The sequence below is a fragment of the Prionailurus viverrinus genome, chromosome A2 (genome assembly GCF_022837055.1).
Source record: "Prionailurus viverrinus isolate Anna chromosome A2, UM_Priviv_1.0, whole genome shotgun sequence".
Classification (NCBI taxonomy): Eukaryota; Metazoa; Chordata; class Mammalia; order Carnivora; family Felidae; genus Prionailurus; species Prionailurus viverrinus.
Window position 1 is genome coordinate 30,796,973 of NC_062562.1, and position 21,945 is coordinate 30,818,917.

The following is a 21,945-nucleotide window of genomic DNA, read 5'->3' on the forward strand; positions in this document are numbered from 1 at the left end:
ACTTTTTCATCAGCCCTTAGGGACCACTGTCCTCAAATCTGTGCTGCTCCCTGCCCCCCATTACCTAAGTTGATCCATACTCCTGCCAGAGTGGCCTTTTGTATCATGTGGCTTCTCGCTTACTGGATTCTCCCTGTGTTGCAGGGTAAAGCCTAAACTCCGAAGCCTGGGCTTTGACCCTCTACAGTGAGAGGGGTGCCAGCAAGCCTCCTCTGCTGCACCCCCCCTCCCTTTCATTGTTTACAGGAAGGAGTGTGTGACCAGCAGTAGGAGCACGAGACCGCTTGAGAGTTTAGCTCACATTGTAAAATAGTCACTATTGTGTGTATGGCAGTCTTCTTTGAGTTTAATTAGTGAGAGCTGGGCCCTTGCAGACGTTTCTGGTGTGTATATATTTTGTGTTTTTGTTTCTTTTGCTCACAGGTATTGAGTATTTACTACATGCTCAGCACTGAGTGCTCCCCATGGATTAGTTCATTTAATCCTCAAAATAACACTGAAATATATTTCACAGAGGAGGAAACTGAAGTTCAAAGACATCAAATAATTTAACCGTGATCACCTAGCTAGTAAGAGGAAGAATAGGGACTTGAACCCAGGTACTCTGACTCCACAACTACTCTTTGTTACTGCACTGCACTACTAGCGAAAGAGAATTTGCTGATGAGTTTTTTGCCAGAAACGGCCTCCAGGAATGGGATTGATCATGTGTTCAAGGGAACCGTTCTCACCCTTCAATGTTTGTATCACTAAATGTAGCACCCAATTCTAGTGGATGACTCTATGTCATTAAATGACACAAGGCACAATTATAAACTTGACTTATGATGGTACCACAGGGACTTTAATACTTTACTTATTATTCATCAAGTGATATATAACACATATTTATTTGCTGCTTCCTGTCGGTCAAGTTAGACATTGTCAGGCACTGTCGCTAGAGCAGGAAGCTGGATAAATACAGAACTTTTTCTAGTGGGAGGAAATCGAGGTTCACACAACTAGATGGATTGTTATAAATTGGGCATGGTACATTGTGGCAAGGCTAGTAACTAAGTCGGTGCTCTGGGAACATGTAACAAACAGGGCCTGTCTAACCATGTCTCCAAGAAAGTGACCTTGAGGCCAAGACTGAATGTCATAAAACAATAAGGTAGGTAAAGGTGTGGAGAAGGTGGTGATTGCAGGCAGACAGAATAGCAAGTGCCTGGGTGCTGTGACAGGAGAGAGCATGATGTGCTCCAGGAACAAAAGAAAGGCCAGAAGGGCCAGATGCAAACAGCCAGTAGGGAGAGACGTGGGTCAAGGCTGTTCAAGGCCGCATGGGCCAGTTTTTATTCTAAGAGCAACTGGAAGCTGCGGAAGAGTTCCAAGTGCCAGTCATGACTTCACAAACACACAGCGAGAGCTTGCTTCTCAGGATCTGTGCTAAGGAAGGCAAGGAGTCAGCTGTCAGGCAGGGCTACCGAGGTGTCTGCCTATAAATGACCATTCATCAATCAGTGAGTGAAGGACTGCGATGGGAAAATGAATGGTATGAGGAAGAGCACAGCAGAGAGAGCGGTGGAACGGGTTCTTATGAAAAGGCGGGAGTTCCAGGAAGAAGAGGGGAAAGTTTTCCAGGCTACCGGAACTGTTCTGGCCAAAAGATAGGATTGTGGGAGTATAAGGCAGGCTCTGAGAAGGCCAAGCAGTCTTGAGACTGGAGCAGGTTGACTCACACCAGAGAGATGGGAAAACCAGAGTGATAGGGGCCTTGCTTGCAAAGAGGTGGGTCAGGGATCTGAGCCCTGCTTTGGAGCCAGCAGAGGTCTTCAAGGAGAGGAGTGGTGTTATTTCTTTATAGGCCTGTGACTTTGGCAGTAGGGTGGAGGAGGCTGAAAAGGGAAGAAACGCTGGGTTTGGTAGGAAGTCTGTCCTGGTGTGTGGAGGCCACTACCAGGGGCAGGGGCAGTAGGGTGGCATGGAGGAGGCAGATTTAGGCAGTGTTTCTAGAAGAATGTTGGGAGTTTCCTGGACTTGCGAGCCCCGCAGAGCTGGTTCGGGGCACCTGGGTGGCTCAGTTGGTTAAACAAACCATTCTTGATCTCAGCTCAGGTCTCCATCTCAGGGTCGTGAGTTCAAGCCCCAGGTTGGACTCTGCATTGGGTGTGAAGCCTCCTTAAACAAACACACAAACAAAAACCAAAACAAATGTCAACTCTGCCACTTACTAGCTTGTAAAATCTTAATATCTGTGTGTCTTGGTTTCCTGAGCAATAGTGTGGGTGCATGACCGCTGTCTCACAGGCTTGGGCGGAGGTTGTTGTGTGAGCACTTTCTGTGGCATTCTAGGGTTTTCCCTATGTTCTCTTAATCTTCCAACCCTGTGAAGTGCCTAGTGACCAGTGAATTAGGTACTGTTTATCATTACCATATGTATGACACAAGAAGGAACTGAAGTTCAAAGAGGTTATAGAACTTGCCCAGAATGATAGGGAGTGGTCTTCTGTGTTTGCCACTCTGCTTACATACAATACCCGTGATAGAGCGTAACTAATTGGGGAAGGGGAAGCCCTTTGAAGAGAAGAGCTTTGAGCCAGACCTGCTAGTGTGTGAATGAATGTACTAGGCATCTTATGAAGATGAAGGGCAGAACCTAGCTGAGAATAGCTTTCTGGGTCTAAGGAGAAAAGGGAAGACAGTGGGCTCGAAGCAGAGTGAGCCAAGGAGAGAGGAGCAAGGAGGGAATAAGGGAACAGAAAGTGAGAGGGAAGTGGAGGAACATCCGGCAGGGCCCTGGAGGCTGTGGTAAGGGCTGAGATTTTATTCCTAAAGGAGTGGGAGGCCCCTGGAGACATGCTAATGGTAGTGATGTGATCTGTTGGAGGACTTCACAGAACCGCTTTGGCAGCCGTGTGGAAGTGACTGTAGACCACCTAGTAGATAAGACTTTTTCCACAGTCTGTCAGAAAGGTGCTGGTGGTAGGCTCTGTAGCGGTGGTCTTAGATAATGGAGGGAAGTGGATGGAGGTTTTAGAGTAGAGCCAACCAGACAGGCTGGTGGCCTGGATGTGATGAGGAAAGGAGGAGTCAGAGATGACATCTGGGTTTTCAGTTGGAGCACTCAAGGAGATAAATGGTGTCATTTACCAAAGAGAGGGAAGGTTTTGGGGGTGGGAAAAGGGCAGGGTGGAAAGTGGAGTTCTCTTGACCATGCTTATTCCATTTGAGATGTGTATAAGCCATCCAGATGGCGGCGTCTAGTAGCAGTTGGATATATGAGTCTAGACAGAGCTCAGGAGCCATCTGGGCTAGAGATGGAAATGTGGAAGTCATTGGTTGTAGAAGTTGGGGAGCATGGGAGAAGGGAGACACCCAGGGTACTGCGAAGGTGAAACACTTTGTCACAGTACACGAGTTCTGTCTGCTGTTGGACTCAGTCCTCAAAACAGGGAGAGTAGCAGGAAAGTAACTGAACACATTCCCTCCTGTTTAGGGTCTGGTTTCAGGCAGAGAGCCTTCATTCTACATTTGCCTGTGGAGATCTGCACACGTGCCCATGTGTCCATGTACTTAAACCCAGTCCTTCCTAGTATGCTGGCCTGGGGTCTCCAAAGTACATGATGGCCTAGATGTGGGTATTGGTCTACGTGGTAATTGGAAGATTGGAGTGATCTGAATCCTGAGAAAGATTTAGGGCCTACACACAAAAAATCTATTCTTTCAAACTAGTCAGAGTCCATGGAGCCAGGTATGATTTTAAAACTACGTTATTTTGAAGTATATAATGGTATAAGTTGTATGTTTGCAGTGTATTTTACAAACTTAAAAAAAAACTCAGTGGTGGGGCACCCGGGTGGCATAGTTAGTTGAACATTCAGCTCTTGATTTTGGCTCAGATCATGATTTCACAGTCCATGGGTTCGAGTCCTGTGTCGGGCTCCGCGTTGACAGTGAAGAGCCTGCTTGGGGTTCTCTCTTGTGTTCCTCTCTCCTCCTCCCCTGTTCTCTCTCTTTCTCTCTCTCCCTCTCTCTCTCTCTCTCAATATAAAGATAAAGAAACTTAAAAAAAAAAACAAAACAACTCAATAGTAGCTAAGTACTTGATAGTAGCTTATCAATTCTTTTTCATATTTTGATATAAATCAATCTTTTTCCTTTCTGCATTTGGGCAAGTTTTATATGTTAATTTGTAGATGGGCTCATTATAAATTTATGCTTTAAAAAAATTCAGAAACATACATACTGTCTCTCACAAAAATTATTTCATTTTCTCTGTTGCCACAACATTCCACATTCTGTTCCTGTTGCTAAGGCCTCTGGAATGTTCCAGTGCAGAAAAGGGATATAGAACTCCTTTTTTTTTTTTTTTTTTTTTTTTTTACTCCTGGAGACATTTTATTTAAATTATTTTGTGTCTTCTGGCTTACTTTCCAAATATGGATATCTGAAAGTAAAGAATTTAGAAAGCTAAAATTAAAGTTGCTTTAGATTTTCGTAACAGGAATTTGATTTCTTAGGGTAGCATGAACTGGATTTAAGTATACCATGTTTCTTTCCATGGGGATTATGTGTGCATGTGTGTGCATGCGCTCATGGCACACGTGCACACACGAGTGCAAATTTTAGGGAGTGTGATGAGGTAGCTGGTGAGATATTCTGAGCTCACAGAGAGAGTACACTTGAGTTTGAGTCCTGCTTGCGCTTTTTTGCTGGGTGACAATAGACAAGTTGATATCGCCTTCAGTAAAGTGAGGATTATATTGTAGGATAAACCATGTAATAAGTGCTTACATGTGCCAGGGCTTGTCAAATAGCAGTCTCTCAGTAAAGGCCAACTGTTGATCATGATTACTGTCATCATCGATTGCAAATGATCTTAAGTTATTGAGGAAATTAAAGTTTTTACACAAGTACAGATTCCTGGTCCCTTACAGAATGACCCCTGCCTTCTTAATTTTACTAGTGTTTCCAAGTCTCACAACAGGATCAAAGGAATCAGAGTAAAAACAGTTTCCTATATAAACACTATTGTGGCCAGTTGAATTGTTACTACTTGAAAAGATTGGCACAGGTTTTAATTTGTAAAAATGGCTTTATTTATAAAGGGTAGGGGGGCTAGTCCCCAGAAGTATCTGGTATCTGGCAAAGTGATATATTTGAAACAGCATTGCTTGACATTGAGTGCTGTGGGAAGCCACACAAACCAGCACGCAGAGGCCTAACTAAACTGAGACCACTTGACTTAATGCTGTTTTAACTACTGTTTTAATTAATAAAACTAAATGAGCGAATTTCATTAATGAAACTGTTGATTTGATATTTATAGACATTTCACACTATAAATTATGAATGCCATATTAGTTCTGTAATTCAGATTTTCTTTAATTTGTCCTGTATTGGAGGGATGTAGCACAGGGGTACATGGAACTTAAGGAAAGTACTTAAAATACATAATTTTATTTTTAAATGAAATGTCATGTCAAGAAATTGTAGCCATGGAAAAGGGCTTATTATATGTTGATCATTGCATGGATATAACCTTTCCTTTTCTCCCACATGTACTATTTTTAACTCAATGTGGGCATGCTTTCAAGGAAAATAGCACATTGTTTGTTTTTATTTTTCATTAAATTATTAAGCTTAGTCACAGAAGTCAGTAGTCTACTAGAAGCTTCTTACATTATCAGTCTATCAAAGGTGTTCAGCTCTGACATTCCAACTTATTGGAGGTGGAAACTGGAAGGAATTTCTAGAAATCACGTTCCTCTGATCTTCAAGGGACTAAATCCAAGCCATTGTTATGAGTCAGAATGGAATCCCAGCTATTGACGTAGACGAAGTACTTCATCTCCCTGTGAATCAGTTTCCTCGTTTTTTTAGAGTGGGGTTGTAATGGTATCTACCTAGACAGTTGTGAGAAAAGAATGAGATAATAGCACCTAGAAACTGCTCAGTGCTGCCACCGCATCCCAGAATCTTGTTGGTCCCTGGTATATTTCAGATTTATAGCTGTCTGTGCAGTTTAGTGTAATAGAAACTGTCTTAAGAAAATCTGAGCTATATCCTTACGTAGATATTAGGTCAGTAATTTGATACTTGTGAGACTATGATCACTTTTACATCTCCTCAGGGCATTTTCCTGTAAAGCTACCAAGATCACCCAAGCTGGAGGAAGTGTGAAGTTCAATCTTACAGGAAGGAAAACAGATGCTAATTAGATAATGGATCTTTTTCCCCCCCTTTAAACTTGGTATTTGGTCTCCTAAACTATTTGCCTAATTTTGAAATGTGCTAATTAATCCATTCATTGCAAATATTCTAAATAGTGTAAAAAACCTGTTTAAAATCACCAGTTGTCTTCTTTTAAGTAATCTCTTTGGCCAACATGGGGCTCAAACTCACAACTCTGAGATCCAGAGGCTCACGTTCTACTGACTGAGCCAGCCGGGCACCCCTAAAATTGCCAATTTTGAAATACTTAAGAGATTAGATTCTCGATCTGAAATGTTAGCGCTATTCCCTACCTAGATTGTTGTTAATAAGTAACGATTCTTGGTTATGACACTTCAGCCATGTTATTACCAGATGTCTGGGGCACCTGGGTGGCTCAGTCAGTTAAGCATCTGAGTTCTGCTCAGGCCATGATCTCATGGTTCTCGAGTTTGAGCCCTGCATCGGGCTCTGTACTGATAGTGTGGAACCTGCTTGGGATTTTCTCTCTGCCTCTCCCCTACTTGCGTGCTCGCTCGCTCGCTCTCTGTCAAAAATAACTAAAAAATGTACATACATATATATGTGTATATATGTATATGTGTGTATATGTACATATAGGTATGTGTGTGTGTATATAGGTGTATATAGGTGTATATATGTGTATGTACATACACACACACGTATATAAATTACCAGATATCAAGTCACTTTCAGTTTTTGTGTTTATGCAGATAGTTTAGTTTCATGTTTGTGTTTTAATTAAGTACTTAACTGTAAAAAAAAAAATCCAACTTGTATCTTGCCTTATTCTAGTAAATGAACTGAGATTAATACATGAAATGCTGTGTTTGTACACAAGTTCCATGTGTCCAGGAGCATCAGTATGTAAGTGAAAGGACTAGAGGTTCTTGTGACCTGAAAAAAGAGTATAAAAATAATTTTCTTTGTATTATACTCTGACCAAACCAGCAGTTTTACTCTTCAGCGAAGCCTCTGCTTCCTTTCTTAACTGTTCCATGGAACTCAGAGACCAGATGGCTGGAATAGAATGCATAGTTAAACAAATAAAGCCATTAGATGATAGAGCTTTGTGAATCGTTAAGCATTTTATGTGGTTGCAGATTCTTCCCCATAATCCTTGGTCGAGTTCACGTAAAGTTGCTTTATTTTATGAATGTATTAATTGTTTGCATTTTAGTAGATTTGTCTCTTTCGCCTCAGACTGATCATTTTTGGTGCCTTTTATTTGAGCTCTCTGGACAGTGTTTCTCTAAGTCTGATTTGATTTCTCTCTTAATAGTCACGGTGCCACATCAGGTATTTTTAAATGTTACTGCAGTAACGCTTGTACTGCTACACTTCATCTTAAGGCAGCTCCTTTAGAATGTACTGCTGCCCCAAATGGATTCCTATTAATCAGAACCAGATGAGTGAGTGATGCTCTCTTCTTTGTTGCAGACATGCCAATATTTGGTCTCTGTCCAGCCCATGATGATTTCTACTTGGTGGTGTGTAACGACTGTAATCAGGTTGTCAAACCGCAGGCATTTCAATCACATTATGGTAAGTGCTTAACCATTTAAAAATCATTACGAGAGGGTAAAAGGTAAAGCAGGATTAAGCTGAAGGCCAGTGACAGCATGGCTACAGTATAATATCCCTCCCTCTGTCAAGAAGTAGGCTTTCTAATTCATCGAATGGGTTAATGTCTCTCAGATGTTGGGTATTTTCTGAATTTTATTGAAATTGGACAAGGAATAATGTATTTTATGAAAACTCTTTTGAAATATTGAGTCCGTATAGTGAAAGGTTTATTTCCTTCTAGACCTCACCTCATGGTTGTGAATTCACTGGCCGGTAAAATTTGATATATATATATATATATATATATATATATATATATATATATATATATATATAGTATGGATACATGCCTTTTTAAAATGAAATGTGATTTTGAAACTTCCAAGTTCAATAATTCTAAATACAGCGTGACATCGTGTTCTAATCTGTGAATGTGAGGAAGCTATCACATCTTATCCATTAAAATGCACACGTACTTAGAATGAAATGAAGCATTGCGACTTGAGGGATTTCATGAACCCCTGAGCCATCCCTGGGCTTCAAGACTCCATGCCTGCTGTCTGGGTGTTTAATCATGGAACAATCCAGATAAGATGGTTTTGCTTTGTCATAATGCCACCTAAAGTGCTTACAGTAGAAAAAAATTTAATGAGAAGCTGTAGTTTTTTACCCAGTTGGATTCAATAACAGCTCAGAAGTATTTGAATGACCACCTTGTTTCAGGCACTTTGATGTATAATATGATTCTTACGTCCATGGGGTTTATAATTTAGCTTATGAGACCAGCAGAATTAGCTAGACATACTTTTTAAATAACTTTAAGTTGTTTCCTCATTGTCCTTATTACTACAGATATGAGCTTGAGACACAATAATAATGAGATACCCTGTAGATTGTGTTTAAGTAAAGCTTCTGGGGAGGTGACCCTGGTGACTTGAGCTTTAAGTGATGGGACAGAGCCACCAGCGTGGCATTTGGGAATTAAAGCATTCTTATACAGAGGGACGAGCTGAGGTACAGACTGAAAGAAGCTCACTGTAGGTGGAGGGAGGTCAGTGAAGGTAAGTACACACTAGATAAGTTTGCCCTTGTGGCCAGGGACCCTGATGGTGCACAGCCTTGAAGGCCAGAGTCAGAAGACCCTTGGGGGGCACTCTAGGGCTTTCCTGTGTAAGGACGTAACACAGGCCCACCACACTGGTTAATTTGGTGTGAATAAATTGTAGAAGGGGAGAAGCAGGGAAAATAGTTCAAAGGTAAGACGTGATAATAGACTAAGACTAAGGTGTGGAAATAGAGCTGGGGAAGATAGCATAGCATTGAAAGGCATTTTAAAGCTAGCACCTACATGGCTTGCTGTTGGGACAGTCGTTGTTATAAGAGTCACACCATCATATCCACATCCCACCATTTTTCCCCCCAAGGAATAAATTTTTTATGTAATCATACAAAGGTTTTTTTGAATTTCTGATTCTGAGTAGAAGCCCTGGGGTGAGCACTAGAGTGAGTACAAAGATGAATAAGGTATTATCTTCCTGATGAAGACTTGTGGAGGTTAGTATTAGAAAAGGCAGTTAGTCAATTGCCACATATTTTGGAGTTAAGGATTTTGAAGCCAAACTAGACTGGATTTAAATTTAAACTTGGGGGGCGCCTGGGTGGCTCGGTTGAGCGTCCAACTTTGGCTCAGGTCACGACCTCACGGTTTGTGAGTTCGAGCCCCGTGTCGAGCTCTGTGCTGACAGCTCGAAGCCTGGAGCCTGCTTCGGATTCTGTGTCTCCCTCTCTCTCTGCCCCTCCCCCCTGCTCGGGCTCTTTCTCTCAAAAACTGAATAAACGTTAAAAAAAAATTAAAATGTAAACTTGGAAGAAGCCTAAGTTGGTTGTTTTGCCTTGTGTAGATTTTCCAACCTCAGCTTCCTTTGTTGTAGTGTCAGAATGGTAATAGCAACCTCATAGGTTCTCGGGATTGATTAAATGAAACAACATAGGTAAAGCCCCTCATACAGCGCCTGACACATAATAGGTACAAGAGAGAGAGATAAAAGTACAGCTGTGGATTTAGAAATGTTTGTGTCTAAAGTCAAAAAAACGGTGCAAGGTCTTAAGAATAAGGAGGAACACAGATTGCTTCTCAATGAGAAAGCTTCTTAGAGAAAATTGCCTTCTGGTTAGGGTATTCTGAAGAGTAGAGTGGATCTGTTGTCACATGTGCACAAATGTTTTTCCTCAGTTTTTAGGTGTGTGATACATGTCCGTTGTGGAAGATGCAGAAAATCGTTTTTAAAAAATCACCTATAATCCCCTAAAATGCGAAGTGTTTAGATGGGGATAGATAGGGCTGCCACATACAACTTCACAGTCTGTACGCTGTACGGCCATACTTGGTGGCCCCAGGTTGGCAGTAGCCGTGATGTGAGCAGGCGCAGAGGCAGGAGATTGCCCGCTGTCTGGGATGTACTGCACGGAGTCTCCATCGGCCGGAGCTGATGGAGCCATGTGTGGGTGAGCAGTGTGCAGAGACAGGCTGGGACGCACTCAGAGAGCCCCAGTGCCCGCCCATTAGACACCCCTGGCCTCAGTGCAGACCTGCTGCAGGTTTTTCTAGCACCAGAGTGATGTGACTTCATGATCCTCCAGGGAGGATTGGTGGGCAAAGTGGATTGAAAGGGAGTGAGAGAGGAAATGGGAGTATGAAAACAGCTGGCTTGGCTCAAGGCCCAGTTAAAGGTGTTACCTCTGCCAGGACTTCCTTAGCTAGAAAGGGTCCCTCTTGGTCCCCTCTTCCAGAGGCACTGCACACAGTTGTTCCGGCACATCTTATGGAGATGATTTTCTTTTTCTTTTTTTTTTCTTTTTTCTTAAATTTTTTTTTTTTTAGTGTTTATTTATTTTTGAGACAGAGAGAGACAGAGCATGAATGGGGGAGGGTCAGAGAGAGAGGGAGACACAGAATCCAAAACAGGCTCCAGGCTCTGGGCGGTCAGCACAGAGCCCGACGCGGGGCTCGAACTCACGGACCACGAGATCATGACCTGAGCTGAAGTCGGACGCTTAACCGACTGCGCCACCCAGGCGCCCCTCTTTTTCTCTTTTTAATGTTTATTTTTGAGAGAGAGAGCGACCGAGTGAGCACGCATGTGGGGGAGGGGCAGAAAGAGGGAGAGACAGAACCTGAAGCAGGCTCCAGGCTCCGAGCTGTCGGCATAGAGCCCAATGTGGGGCTCGAACCCACGACTTGTGAGATTGTGACCTGAGCTGAAGTCAGACACTTAACCGACTGAGCCACCCAGGCGCCCTGCCTGGAGATGATATTCTTGATCTCACTCTCTCTTTAAGAATGTCAATATATTGAGGGGCGCGTGGGTGGCTCAGTCGGTTGGGCAGCCGACTTCGACTCAGGTCATGATCTCGCAGTCCGTGAGTTCGAGCCCTGTGTCGGGCTCTGGGCTGACAGCTCGGAGCCTGGGGCCTGTTTCAGATTCTGTGTCTCCTTCTCTCTGACCCTCCCCCGTTCATGCTCTGTCTCTGTCTCAAGAGTAAATAAACGTTAAAAAAATAAAAATTAAAAAAAAAAAGAACGTCAATATATTGGGGTGTCTGGGTTGCTCAGTCGGTTAAGCATCTGACTTCGGCTCAGGTCGTGATCTCACGGTTTATGAGTTCAAGCCCCGCGTTGGGCTTCGTGCTGACAGCTCAGAGCCTGGAGTCTCCTTTGGATTCTGTGTCTTGCTCTCTGCCCTGCCGGTCCCCTGCTCACGCTCTGTCTCTCTCTGTCTCGAAAATAAATAAAATGTTAAAAAAATTTTTTTAAAAATGTCAATATATTGGGGACAGGGCATGAAGGAGTGTCATAAAATCATATTTCTACCCTTTTTCCCTAACAGTGTCTAGTACACCAAGTATCTTTTGATAAGATACTTGTTGAAGGAGAAAGGAAGGGTGGTCATTTCAAACATGTAAATGAGAAAATACAAATGCAAGGTTCATAGACTCAAAAGTCTTATGTGGACAGGCAAGGGGTGGGACTGATAAAGCCACTGGGTGGTGGACCTTGGTCCGTCTAGTGGCAAGGGAAATATTAAAACTGTAAGAGAGAAGAGTCCCTGGCAAAAAGATGGGACCCAAGTGTTCTGAGAGAGGGATTCAGCTGGGAAATGTTGAAGGAGTTCTGAGACAGCACCAGGGAGAAGGCTAATGGAGAATAAACGGGAGGTTTGGCCCTGCGTGGGTGTGTAGGGTTGGGAGCAACTGCATGAAGTTGAGGGAGGCAGCATGTGATGACCCTGGAGTAGTTTGGGACTGACACCCCCACTCACCTGGAGAGAAGGAGAGGTGGGCAGTGCCCTAGTACCAACCAAGAAGCATTTTCACTGCGGCCAGTGTCGTCTTCTATCTTTGGGCATAGGGGTTGTAACAGGAAAAAGGGTTTTTTGGAACCCGTGTGGTCGTTTGTTAGAATTCTAAAAGGCCCATTCTTACGTGTTAACACCAAAAATAGTTTTCAAATTCAAGATCCTTCCCTGTGGCCATTGTAGTCTGTTTATTAGGTATTTGGAAGAATCCATAGCTGCCAATGGAGGGATTCTGTTTTCTTATCTTTTAGTGAAGTTGATGAAAATGTGTGGGCAGTCTTCTGTGAATTAAGGTGTTAGTAGTAGTCATCTGTGACTTGTATGAACAAGTGAGCAGTTGCTACAAAATCAAACAGGCATTTCCTTTAAGAGCATGGCTGCCAGGGGAGAGAAGAAAGCTACAATAGCAACAAGGCTTGTAAATCAGTTCCTGTTGGTGGTAATGTTCTTGGGAACTGGTGAGAAGCTTATTTATCCATAGTAGTAAGAGACAGTCTACTTTCTTGCTAGCCGAACTGCCTTTTTTGGAGCTAACGGTTAACCAAGATTTCCATGTGAACAGTGATGGTGAATGATGGTAGTGTCATTTTGGCATTTCTAGTTGCTTGCAGGTCTGTTTGCTTTCATAGTATACATTGCTTTCTTTCTTGGAAGCTGCGTAGTAATACCATATACTTTCTTGATGTTTGAATGTTTTCAAGAAGTCCAAGATACTTCATATTTTTCTTAAGTTACTCATTATTTTTTGAGAGCAAGATGTTCCTTACTGTTAATTTCAGATTTAAAAGTATAATTTGAATCCTTGGATCCCAAACCTGCTGTGCATCCAAATCAAAGGGGAGCTTTCTAAAAGGGCAGCTTCCTGAGAACCATTCTGACCAGCTAGATGGGAATCTCAGGGATAGGACTTAGGAATCTGCATTCTAAACCACTCCTGAGACCCGAGTCTGACCCACAGGCTGGCTGGGGTGCATTGGGATAACGGCAGATCCCTCCCCCCGTCAGGAGTTGTGGCTGTGTATTCCTGGTGCCTGGCACAGTGACTGACACAGACGGGCACTCCAAAGTTTGTTGAGTCTAGCAAGGATGGCATGAAAGGAGGCCCCTGGTTTTTTAAAACTGGTTTTTAACTTTGTGTTACATGCTGGAAACGTCCTGTTAATTGCCTCCAAAACTTTAACTAAGAAGAAAGGCTGAGATGGTGATGTTCCCTGTGGCCAGAAGCACCCTTCTTTTGAGCTTGTTTACCAAGTCGGGAGTCTCCATAATCAGTGTGTTGGTCCTAAGCTGGCTACTGAATAGCATAAAATGTGTAGTCCTGTTTACATCCATTGGCTGTGGGTCTGAACAGATAGGATCAGCTGATGACTTTTGGGGTGCCTTTGGGGTTCTGTGTTGGAAGAACGTCCCATGTGATTGTGACACGCTGTGTGCTTGGGCTTCTCTGCTGCTCCTCTTGGAGTTTGCTTCCAACGAATACCTCGGTTCCTCCCAACCTGTCTTTTGTAAAGCAGACATGAGCTGATCTTACCTAGGTGAAGTAAACGAGTGCTGTTCATTCGGCTTGGGCAGATGCCACAGTTAGAATCTGTAATAAGTTGAAACCCTGCTTGCATTGTCAGCTGTTGAAGTATTTTGCCGCAGGTTAGTTACGTTGACCCGTGTGTTCACCTTTTGGCTCAGCCCTCGGTCCCTGAGCAAGGCCTCATAGTCACATGTGCCTCTGCCACCTTCCTTTGATTTTAATCAACCGGGTTCAATGTTTATGATTCGCTTACATAATTCCACTTAGTATTTTTCTTTAAATCAAACCATTTCTATTTAAAGTCAGTCCGTTGCAAACAAAACCTTACCACAATCATCAACAGGAAGACTAGTGTTGTTTGCCATACATGCAAGGCGTAAAAATAAATACAGGGAAAAGATGATTAAATTCTTTGTTACCGTTCTTGCCGGTGCCAGCTCTGAGGCCTGCTCCCTTTGTGGAAGGGGAGACTAAGACTAGCACGGTTTAGGCAAGTGTTATCCACACAGTAGTTGTGATGTTATCAGAAGAACTGAAAGAGATGCGGAGAAAGGAGTAAGTTGTCACTTGAGCTTTAAGGTTGTGAATGTTGGGGAGTGATACCTGCTCCATGTTTTAGGAAACACCAGCTCAAGCTATTGGATTTGATTTCCTCTGGTGCTTAAGGAGCTGTCCACTGAGGCCAACCAACCCTAGCGGTAGGATTTATCATGCCTAGGAAGCAGAATTCTCCAGTCACATTTTGATCTGCAGAAGGATCACAGAGGACAAATACCCTTGGTCTTTTATGTATTGATAACGTACTGAACCCCTGCCAGTCACTGTGAGTGGAACGTGAGTCTGGTCCTCAGTGTGAAACATCTGTCTGTCCCAGACCTCTGTTCATAGATGGGCGTGGGGGCAGGGAGAGTGGGTGGCATATCATCAGTCTGGGTTTTTCAGAACTTGGTATAAGCAGAGCTAGCAGAAACACTGCGGTGATCTTGCAGCCCTCTCTACTTGCAGATATTACGATCCTGCAAAATTAACAGCCCCACACATTGCTTGGATTTAATGTTCCTTGAAGTGCACTGAGGTGGTTTGGATTCTTTTAGATGCCAGCATAAATTATATTTTTCAAAAATGTCATTTTCATCAGAAGATCAGTAAGTTGAAATGACTCCTGCATTTTTGAGCTAATTTAATTGATTTCAAAGAATGTTAGTATAAGAGCAAAATGAGTCTTAGTCTATGAGATCTGATGGGCTGGTTCTGGCATAAATGCTGATTCCCGTTGTTGACACCACTTAAAATAGTTGTGACCAGTGATTGCTGTCACGTAATTCAATGAATCTACATCACAAAGCAGAGGTTTTGCTGTTTAATAAAGAACACCCCTCCCCTTTTGCCATCTGATGGAAAGTAACCCTTTCGGGTATTTTCAATGAGTTGTTTTATTTGGCTGTTGAGTAACTTTGTTTTTGTATGAAGAAAAAATGCTTCCCTGTTCGCTCCAGTGTGCCAGCTAAATTTGGTCACTGCATTTTTATAATCTGGGCCTGTTTCTACTTTGAAACTTTTAGTGATAGTGAATCTTTTTAGGATTGCCATTCACCTAAAAGTCCACAGATTAATGATGATTTTTAATAGCACTTTGATGATTCAGTAAGCATTTTTACATGTATTGTCTCATTTCCTGTTCTTTGAGGCCCATCGAGTGGATAGTTCTATTCCCAGTTTACAAGTAAAACTCCTAAATTAAATTTCTTTCACATGGATAAAATGTACCAGGCCAGGTTTCCTGGCTACTCCTATCTATTTCTCTTGCTTGTAATAAGGATGTATAGAGTTAAAAGAAAATCTAGGGAAGGTGTAATGAATTCCACATGTCACAAAGCTATCATTAGTGACAGATGTCCTAGCTCAGGTAGAACTTTAAAGGTGGCGTAGAGTAGCTGGGTCAGCATCATAAACCCATTACCTCAGAGCATTCAGTAATTTGAAGACATAATGGTAGTAGGTAGATAATTGATTTAGCATAGTTGTTGGATTTCTCTTTGGCCTGTTCTACTTTTTTAATCCTAAATCCGTAGTAGCTATCCAGAGCCAAGCGCCTCCTCTTTTTGTTCCAGCCCCTAACATTCTGTAGTTTCTTTAAAGAGAGTTGGTTGGCATATTTATTTCTGTAGTCAGTATAAAGATTGAAAGTTGTTGCCGAGCCAAAAATACTTGACTCTTTTGCTTGGGAGACATATGCCAGGCCTTTGTCCTGCAGTCAGAGCTGAGTCAGGGAAGGGAGCTAACCAGAGCAGGCACATCAAAATGTGAATGATGTCAAGGTAGACGTTAATTTAACTCTCCGTGGAAATTCGAAGTTGACCATGTGACCTAAACTTCATGTCACGGAAAATAACATGATATAAAATAAATGCAGTGAATTCAGTTTTTCTTTGCCACAAGCCAAATAGTGCTAATTAATCTTTTCATATAACTTCAGTAGCATCAAATAAAGGACCAGTTTGTCCCTAGGTAATAAATTTTATCTTTTTCCCCCAGTTATGTAATAAGTAGTATCTTTAAGTAGTAGTATTTATGCCATTTGTAGGAGCAGCATTTAAACTTATACTTACAAAAATGTATTGATTTTTCCTCTTAATGAAATCTCTGTCTTTATTAATGTGCCTTTCCAGTTACTTTAAAAAAATAAATATGTTGGCTGTGATATTATTCATGCATTTAACAAATACTTACTGACTACCTAATGTCTGTTGTAGGCGTTGCTCCCCCTGAACGAAGAAAACAGTGTCTCTCATGCAGCTTGTATTCTGGTTAGGGAGGGTGGAGACAAAATCAAGTAACCTAAGATTACTTCATGTGGTGATAAATGCTGGGAATAATGTGAGAGAGAATGATGACCCCTGGGCAAGACCCTTTAGATAAGGCTAGTCCAAGAAAGCTGCTCTGAGTTGTTGATATTGGAGCTCACTGAGAAGAAGAGCCAGCCATTTGAAGATGTGGAGGACCATTGTTGACCACAGAGAAAACAAACAGCAAGTGTAGATATGCTGAGATGGGCATGACAGGAAGACCAGTGAGGAGGTGGAGAAGCAGTGTGTCAGGAAATGAGGGGTCTGGGTTGAGGTTCCATAAAGGGGGGACTGGGGCCAGGTCGTCCTGGGCTCAGAGGCTCAGGATTGGACAATGCAGGTGATTCGAAGTTGCTGGAGGGTTTTGAGCAGGAAAGTGACTTGATCTGATTTATGGTTGCTCTGTGGGACACGGGCAGGAGTGGAAGAAGGGAGCCCAGTTGGTAGGCTAGGCTGTTCTGCCCTAGTACAGTTGAGAGCTGGGTCGGGAGGAAAAACTCGGATTAAGACTGTGGCAAAGGCTTCAAGCTGTGGCTGGAATTGCAGTCTGTGTGGAAGTAGAAAGCCAGCGGGGCCTGCCCATGGTCTGGGGATTAGCAACATGGGGGAAGCAGGACGACGGATGACTCATGGCAATTTTGGCTCAGGCGGCTGGATGAATTTACCTAGTTTACGGAGCAGGGGCTTGTTCTTTCAGTTTGTACGTGGGCTTTCTTTTTCTTTCTTTTTTAATGAGGTGTGCTGACCTGAATGAAGAACCTTGATGTATTATATTCAAGTCTTTAGGCATTTTCTAAATATTGTAGGGGTTGAAGATAATTATTGCAAAGATACCAAGCTTTGGGGTCATTTATTTTCCTTTTGTTGTTGTTGTTTTGATAGAACAGTTACCTAGGCATAGGGGCCAGGAAACAGAAGGGGATATGTACACTTTCCTGGGAGGGGAGTTCTCAAGTTCTCATTTGGGTAACCAAAACATACTGATTAAAAAACAAAAACACATGCATTTTGGTTTGTTTTCATTACTAGGGTAGTAACATACCTTGTAAAAAAAAAAATAAGTATGAAAGAGGAGGATAAACATGAAATCAGAATGAATAAAGCTCCTCCATATTTTCAGGGCTGCAGTCTGGCATACACCCTGGGAAGGTTTCTAGTTCCTAGACTTATGTGGCTGCATGTTTCTTGTTTTCCCTCAGACACAACCACATTAGATTTGTTACAGATTTACTTTTTTAACCTAATAATCTTATTTTTTCATGTTAATTCTTATTACATTATTTCTTTCTTTTTAAAGACTGCCTATTATTCCATTCACTAGTGTATTTAAACTAATGCCACCAGTTCTCTATTGATAGACATGTGGCTTTTCAGTGTTGCATTAGGACGGGCAGTGCTTTCAAGAACATTCTTTGGGAATGTCTGACAGTTATTTCACTGTATTGATTCTCCACACAGAGGCTGGTCAGAGCTGCCCTCCAGGTTAGTATTATGGTGATTTAATGAACTACTTCAACAGATCTGATTTGTGTCACCAGAATAAGACAGTGAAAATGTGAGTTTCTAGCAGCATCAATCAATCAATAAATAAAAATTGGCTATTTACCCGTGCTATTCTTGACTTGTCTACTATACATAGAAATCATTAGGTTGGCTGTGCTTCAGATTTTAAAGCTGATATTTCAGGATATAAAGCCACATTTTAGTTATATTTGCTAAAAGATGTTTATCCTGAGTCATTTCACGAGACTTAATTTGTATGGTTAGTAGTTAAGATACACACACACCTGCTTTTTCCACCCTGTTTAACTGTGGTCTTACATGTGACCAGAAGAGGGAGTTTTTATCACTTCGTGATGCTGTAACACCTGGCTGGGTGTCCCTGGCTGGGACACTTCCTCCCAGGCACGGGCTAGTCCAAGCCCATAAAACAAACTGGTTTGAGGCAAGGGAGCAGTGGCTAAATTTAGCTCTTTCCGTCCTCATTTCACATTGTATATATAGAAATCCCAGTCTTTGGGTTTACTTCTGCGTTTTGCTATTAAGGCAGCAGTTCTCTGAACTTCAAAGAAATTTTATACCTTTTCCTCTTGTGTGTTTTGAAGTTTAAAAATAAAGAGAAAGGGGCGCCTGGGGGTGGCTCAGTCGGTTAAGCATCCGACTTGGGCTCAGGTCCTGATCTCATGGTTTGTGGGTTCAAGCTCTGCCTCGGGCTCTGTGCTGACAGCTCGGAGCCTGGAGCCTGCTTCAGATTCTGTGTCTCCCTCTTCCTCTGCCCCTCCCCCGCTCGTGCTCTGTCTCTGTCTCTAAAAAAATAAATAAAAATGTTAAAAAAAAATAAAGAGAAAGATCAGGGAAGGTAACTATCTCAGTTTTAAAAGTTAAAATACAGTCAATAAGCCCCTAATCACACATGATAGAGCTCTTGATTTGGAATCTCCTAGAGTCAAAAATAAACTCTGGAATGAAATTTGTTTATTGCTTCTTATGCTTGGTGTTTTTAAAAGATTGTTAGAATTTGTAATACTGGAGATTTGTAGTGAGCTTTAGAAAGTTAAAATATTGATGGGGCACCAGGATGGCTCAGCCGGTTAAGCATCTGGCTCTTGGTTTTGGCTCAGGTCATCATCTCAAGGCTTTGTGGGTTCCGGCCCCTCGGCGGGCTCTGTAGCAGTGCAGAGCCTGCTTGGGATTCTCTCTCTCCCTCTCTTGCTGCCCCTCCCCCACTCGTGCTGTCTCTGTCTCTCTCAAAATAAATTAAAAAAAAGAAAAAGAAAGTTAAAATATTGTTTCACCAGAGTGACTAACTGGCCTTTTTTCTACGTGATCCTTACTGTGCTTAGTTGTGCTACTTGAATCTCAGTCTGTTTAGCCAAACAAATGAAACGGGAGCCCTAATCAGAATATGCTTGTTTGATGTAATCGCAGAATTTCACATTGTCTAAATTTTTCTTCCTCTCACAGTGCATTTTTTAAGAACAAAAATTTGTTCCTTAAGGAGTTTTTGAATAATGCATGAATATATTAAATATATAAACATCATGTATTTTTACATAGACAAATATATTAATCTCAAATATGCTATTTTCAGTTCAGCCTACTTTTTTCTTATTTCATTGGCTTTCTGCCTACCCACCTTTTCCAGCTGTAATAGTCTTCTGTCTACTGTTAAACCATCTATGTAACTTGGTACATTATTAGTACATAACTTAGTATATACATGCTTCTGTATTTTTCTCATGCTAATAACTTTATGCAGGCCCATCTAATCCTTTCTTAGTAAGGACTTGTGGTCATAGTTTTACAGAAAATGGATTCTATGATGCACACTTCTGCTTCTTTTCTACTCAGCAATACCACGTGGGAATTTATTCACAGGCCAGGATAACACTATTCGCCCCTTTTTAATGGTTGCTCACTATTCTAAGTTGTGGCTGTACAGTAGCTTCCTCATTGAAGTCCTCTGTGGACATACACTTATTTCCTCCTTTTTGCCTCCATGAACAAAAGAGCAGTAACCATCCTCCTACATATGTCCTCACCTATTTGTGGTTTTGTTTCTGTGGGATTAGTCTCAGGAAGGGATCCCTGGGTCAGAAAGGGTACTTCTATGCATTGTTAATAGCTGCTACTAGATTGTTTTCCCCAAAGGCTATCATCCTTTATATCTACTAGGTGTGCTTGAGAATATCACCACCAGGAGTATTCAGTTTCTAAAATTCAGTTTCTTTTTCTAAAGTGTCTTAAAGTGTTTCAGACACACACACAAATGTAATTGATTGTGATCTAACTCTGCACTAAGTTTCTGAAACAAGTGCAAACTTTTTTACTATCAGTGTTAGCATGGATGTTCTGAGTTTGAGTAATATGTAACGATAGTAGGAGTTCAAGAGATCTTTCAAAACAAGTGATGATTTTAAAAAAATACATTGATTTAAGCAAGCACAGGCAATTTTCCTGGCATCTGTGGGAAATTTCTATTCATCCTGCTTAGAATTTACCTTTGGGAGAAATCTAGGTCAGCTAGGCTGAGATCCCTTTCTGCAAAATGTATAGGCTCCTAGAAGATAACATTTTGGGGTGAATTTAATTGCAGGACTGATTTTAAGAATCTGTTTGTTTTATTTCTGATCTCATTATCCTCCTTGCATTTGGCATGATTGGTCACCTTCTAACAGTGTTCACTTTGTGTATCAGATAATGACTGGACTGAGGTCAGACTGTGGTTAACACAAAGCCTATGTAAATCAGGCCATGAGGTTATACTTACTTTATTTCCCTGCCTTTGAACAATTTGAACAGTTGAAAGGGATACACGGATGAAGTGTGGCGGAGCCCTGAAGAGCCGTCCACCGAAAGATCAGATGATGGCAGCCAGAGGAAGGCTGCTGCATGGTATTAGCCCCCAAGGTGAATTATCCCCATTTAAACTTCATCTCCCACCTCTCCTAATCCGGCGTGAGTACCTAATGAGCACTGGATAATAACATAGCAACATTTCTTGGTGAAGCTAATCTGATTCTGGATAGCAGGCTTCCAAGCCCACAGCTGAATGAATCGCTTGGTATTTCCAAGTTTGAAAATACTTTCTCCCCCTTTCAAGTGTTCCTTGGCAGCAGGTAAGGAATGTTAAAGCTCCTGTAAGTGCCAATTAAGGCCAATTATAACTTGCCCGGCCTGCTGAGACACTGAAGTGAAGTCAGTGGAGGCTTGTGGCTCCTGTAAACTGGAGAACCGGCTACCACCAGTGACAGGAGCACAGCCTTTACCAACTGCCAACAACTTGTTGGTTGCTGTGCTGAACACCAGATGACACCTGCCGGCCTCTCAGGGATTTGATTTAGGAAATCCCAAGATTTGCTGGGGACATCACTAATTTCTGTAGCAGCAATCTCTTTCTCCCGTTCCTTCACATGATGCCCACCATCCAGTTTCTCCTTGATTCCAATCATAAAAGCTAACATTTATTGAGCACTGAAGGTGTGCCAGTCCCTGTATCATGTACGTCACCTCCTGACCCCTCACCACGGCCCAATAGGAGGAGGCAGTCTTAGCACGTCCCCAGAGAGGACACCGACCCTGAGGGACACAAGTGTCTTGGCCAAGGCCACACAACTGGAAGTGATGAGACTGCGGGCTAGCTGCCCCCTGAACCCAAGCCTTCAAGGCGCTGCCCTCCCTGGCTGCTGCTGGTGTGTGTGTTTGCTGTGCGCAGACTAATTCACGGAGGAGTTTTGTCAGTTCAGGACTCCTTTGTGCACCAGAATAAATGTGATGCCTGCACGCCATCCGCAACACCTCCGATACCTATAATTTTTAGTCTGTAAGGCATGGATATTATTCTACTAAAATGGTATTTTAGTCTCAGGCTTTTTTTAGTCTATAGTCTTTCAGGTTTTTTTTTTTTTTTTTTTTTTTCCATAAGAGAAAAGAAATG

The 21,945-nt window shown here is 42.2% G+C and overlaps 1 protein-coding gene across 7 annotated transcripts in view; it reads left to right on the plus strand.

Moving 5' to 3' along the window:
- Positions 1-21,945, plus strand: part of ATXN7 (ataxin 7) — a 142,755-nt gene that overhangs the window by 82,775 nt on the left and 38,035 nt on the right. For all 7 annotated transcript variants that reach the window (XM_047850272.1, XM_047850275.1, XM_047850276.1 and 4 more), the window contains one exon: positions 7,657-7,761. In XM_047850272.1, coding sequence (XP_047706228.1) covers positions 7,657-7,761 — 105 coding nt within the window. The remainder of the gene's footprint in view (positions 1-7,656; positions 7,762-21,945) is intronic.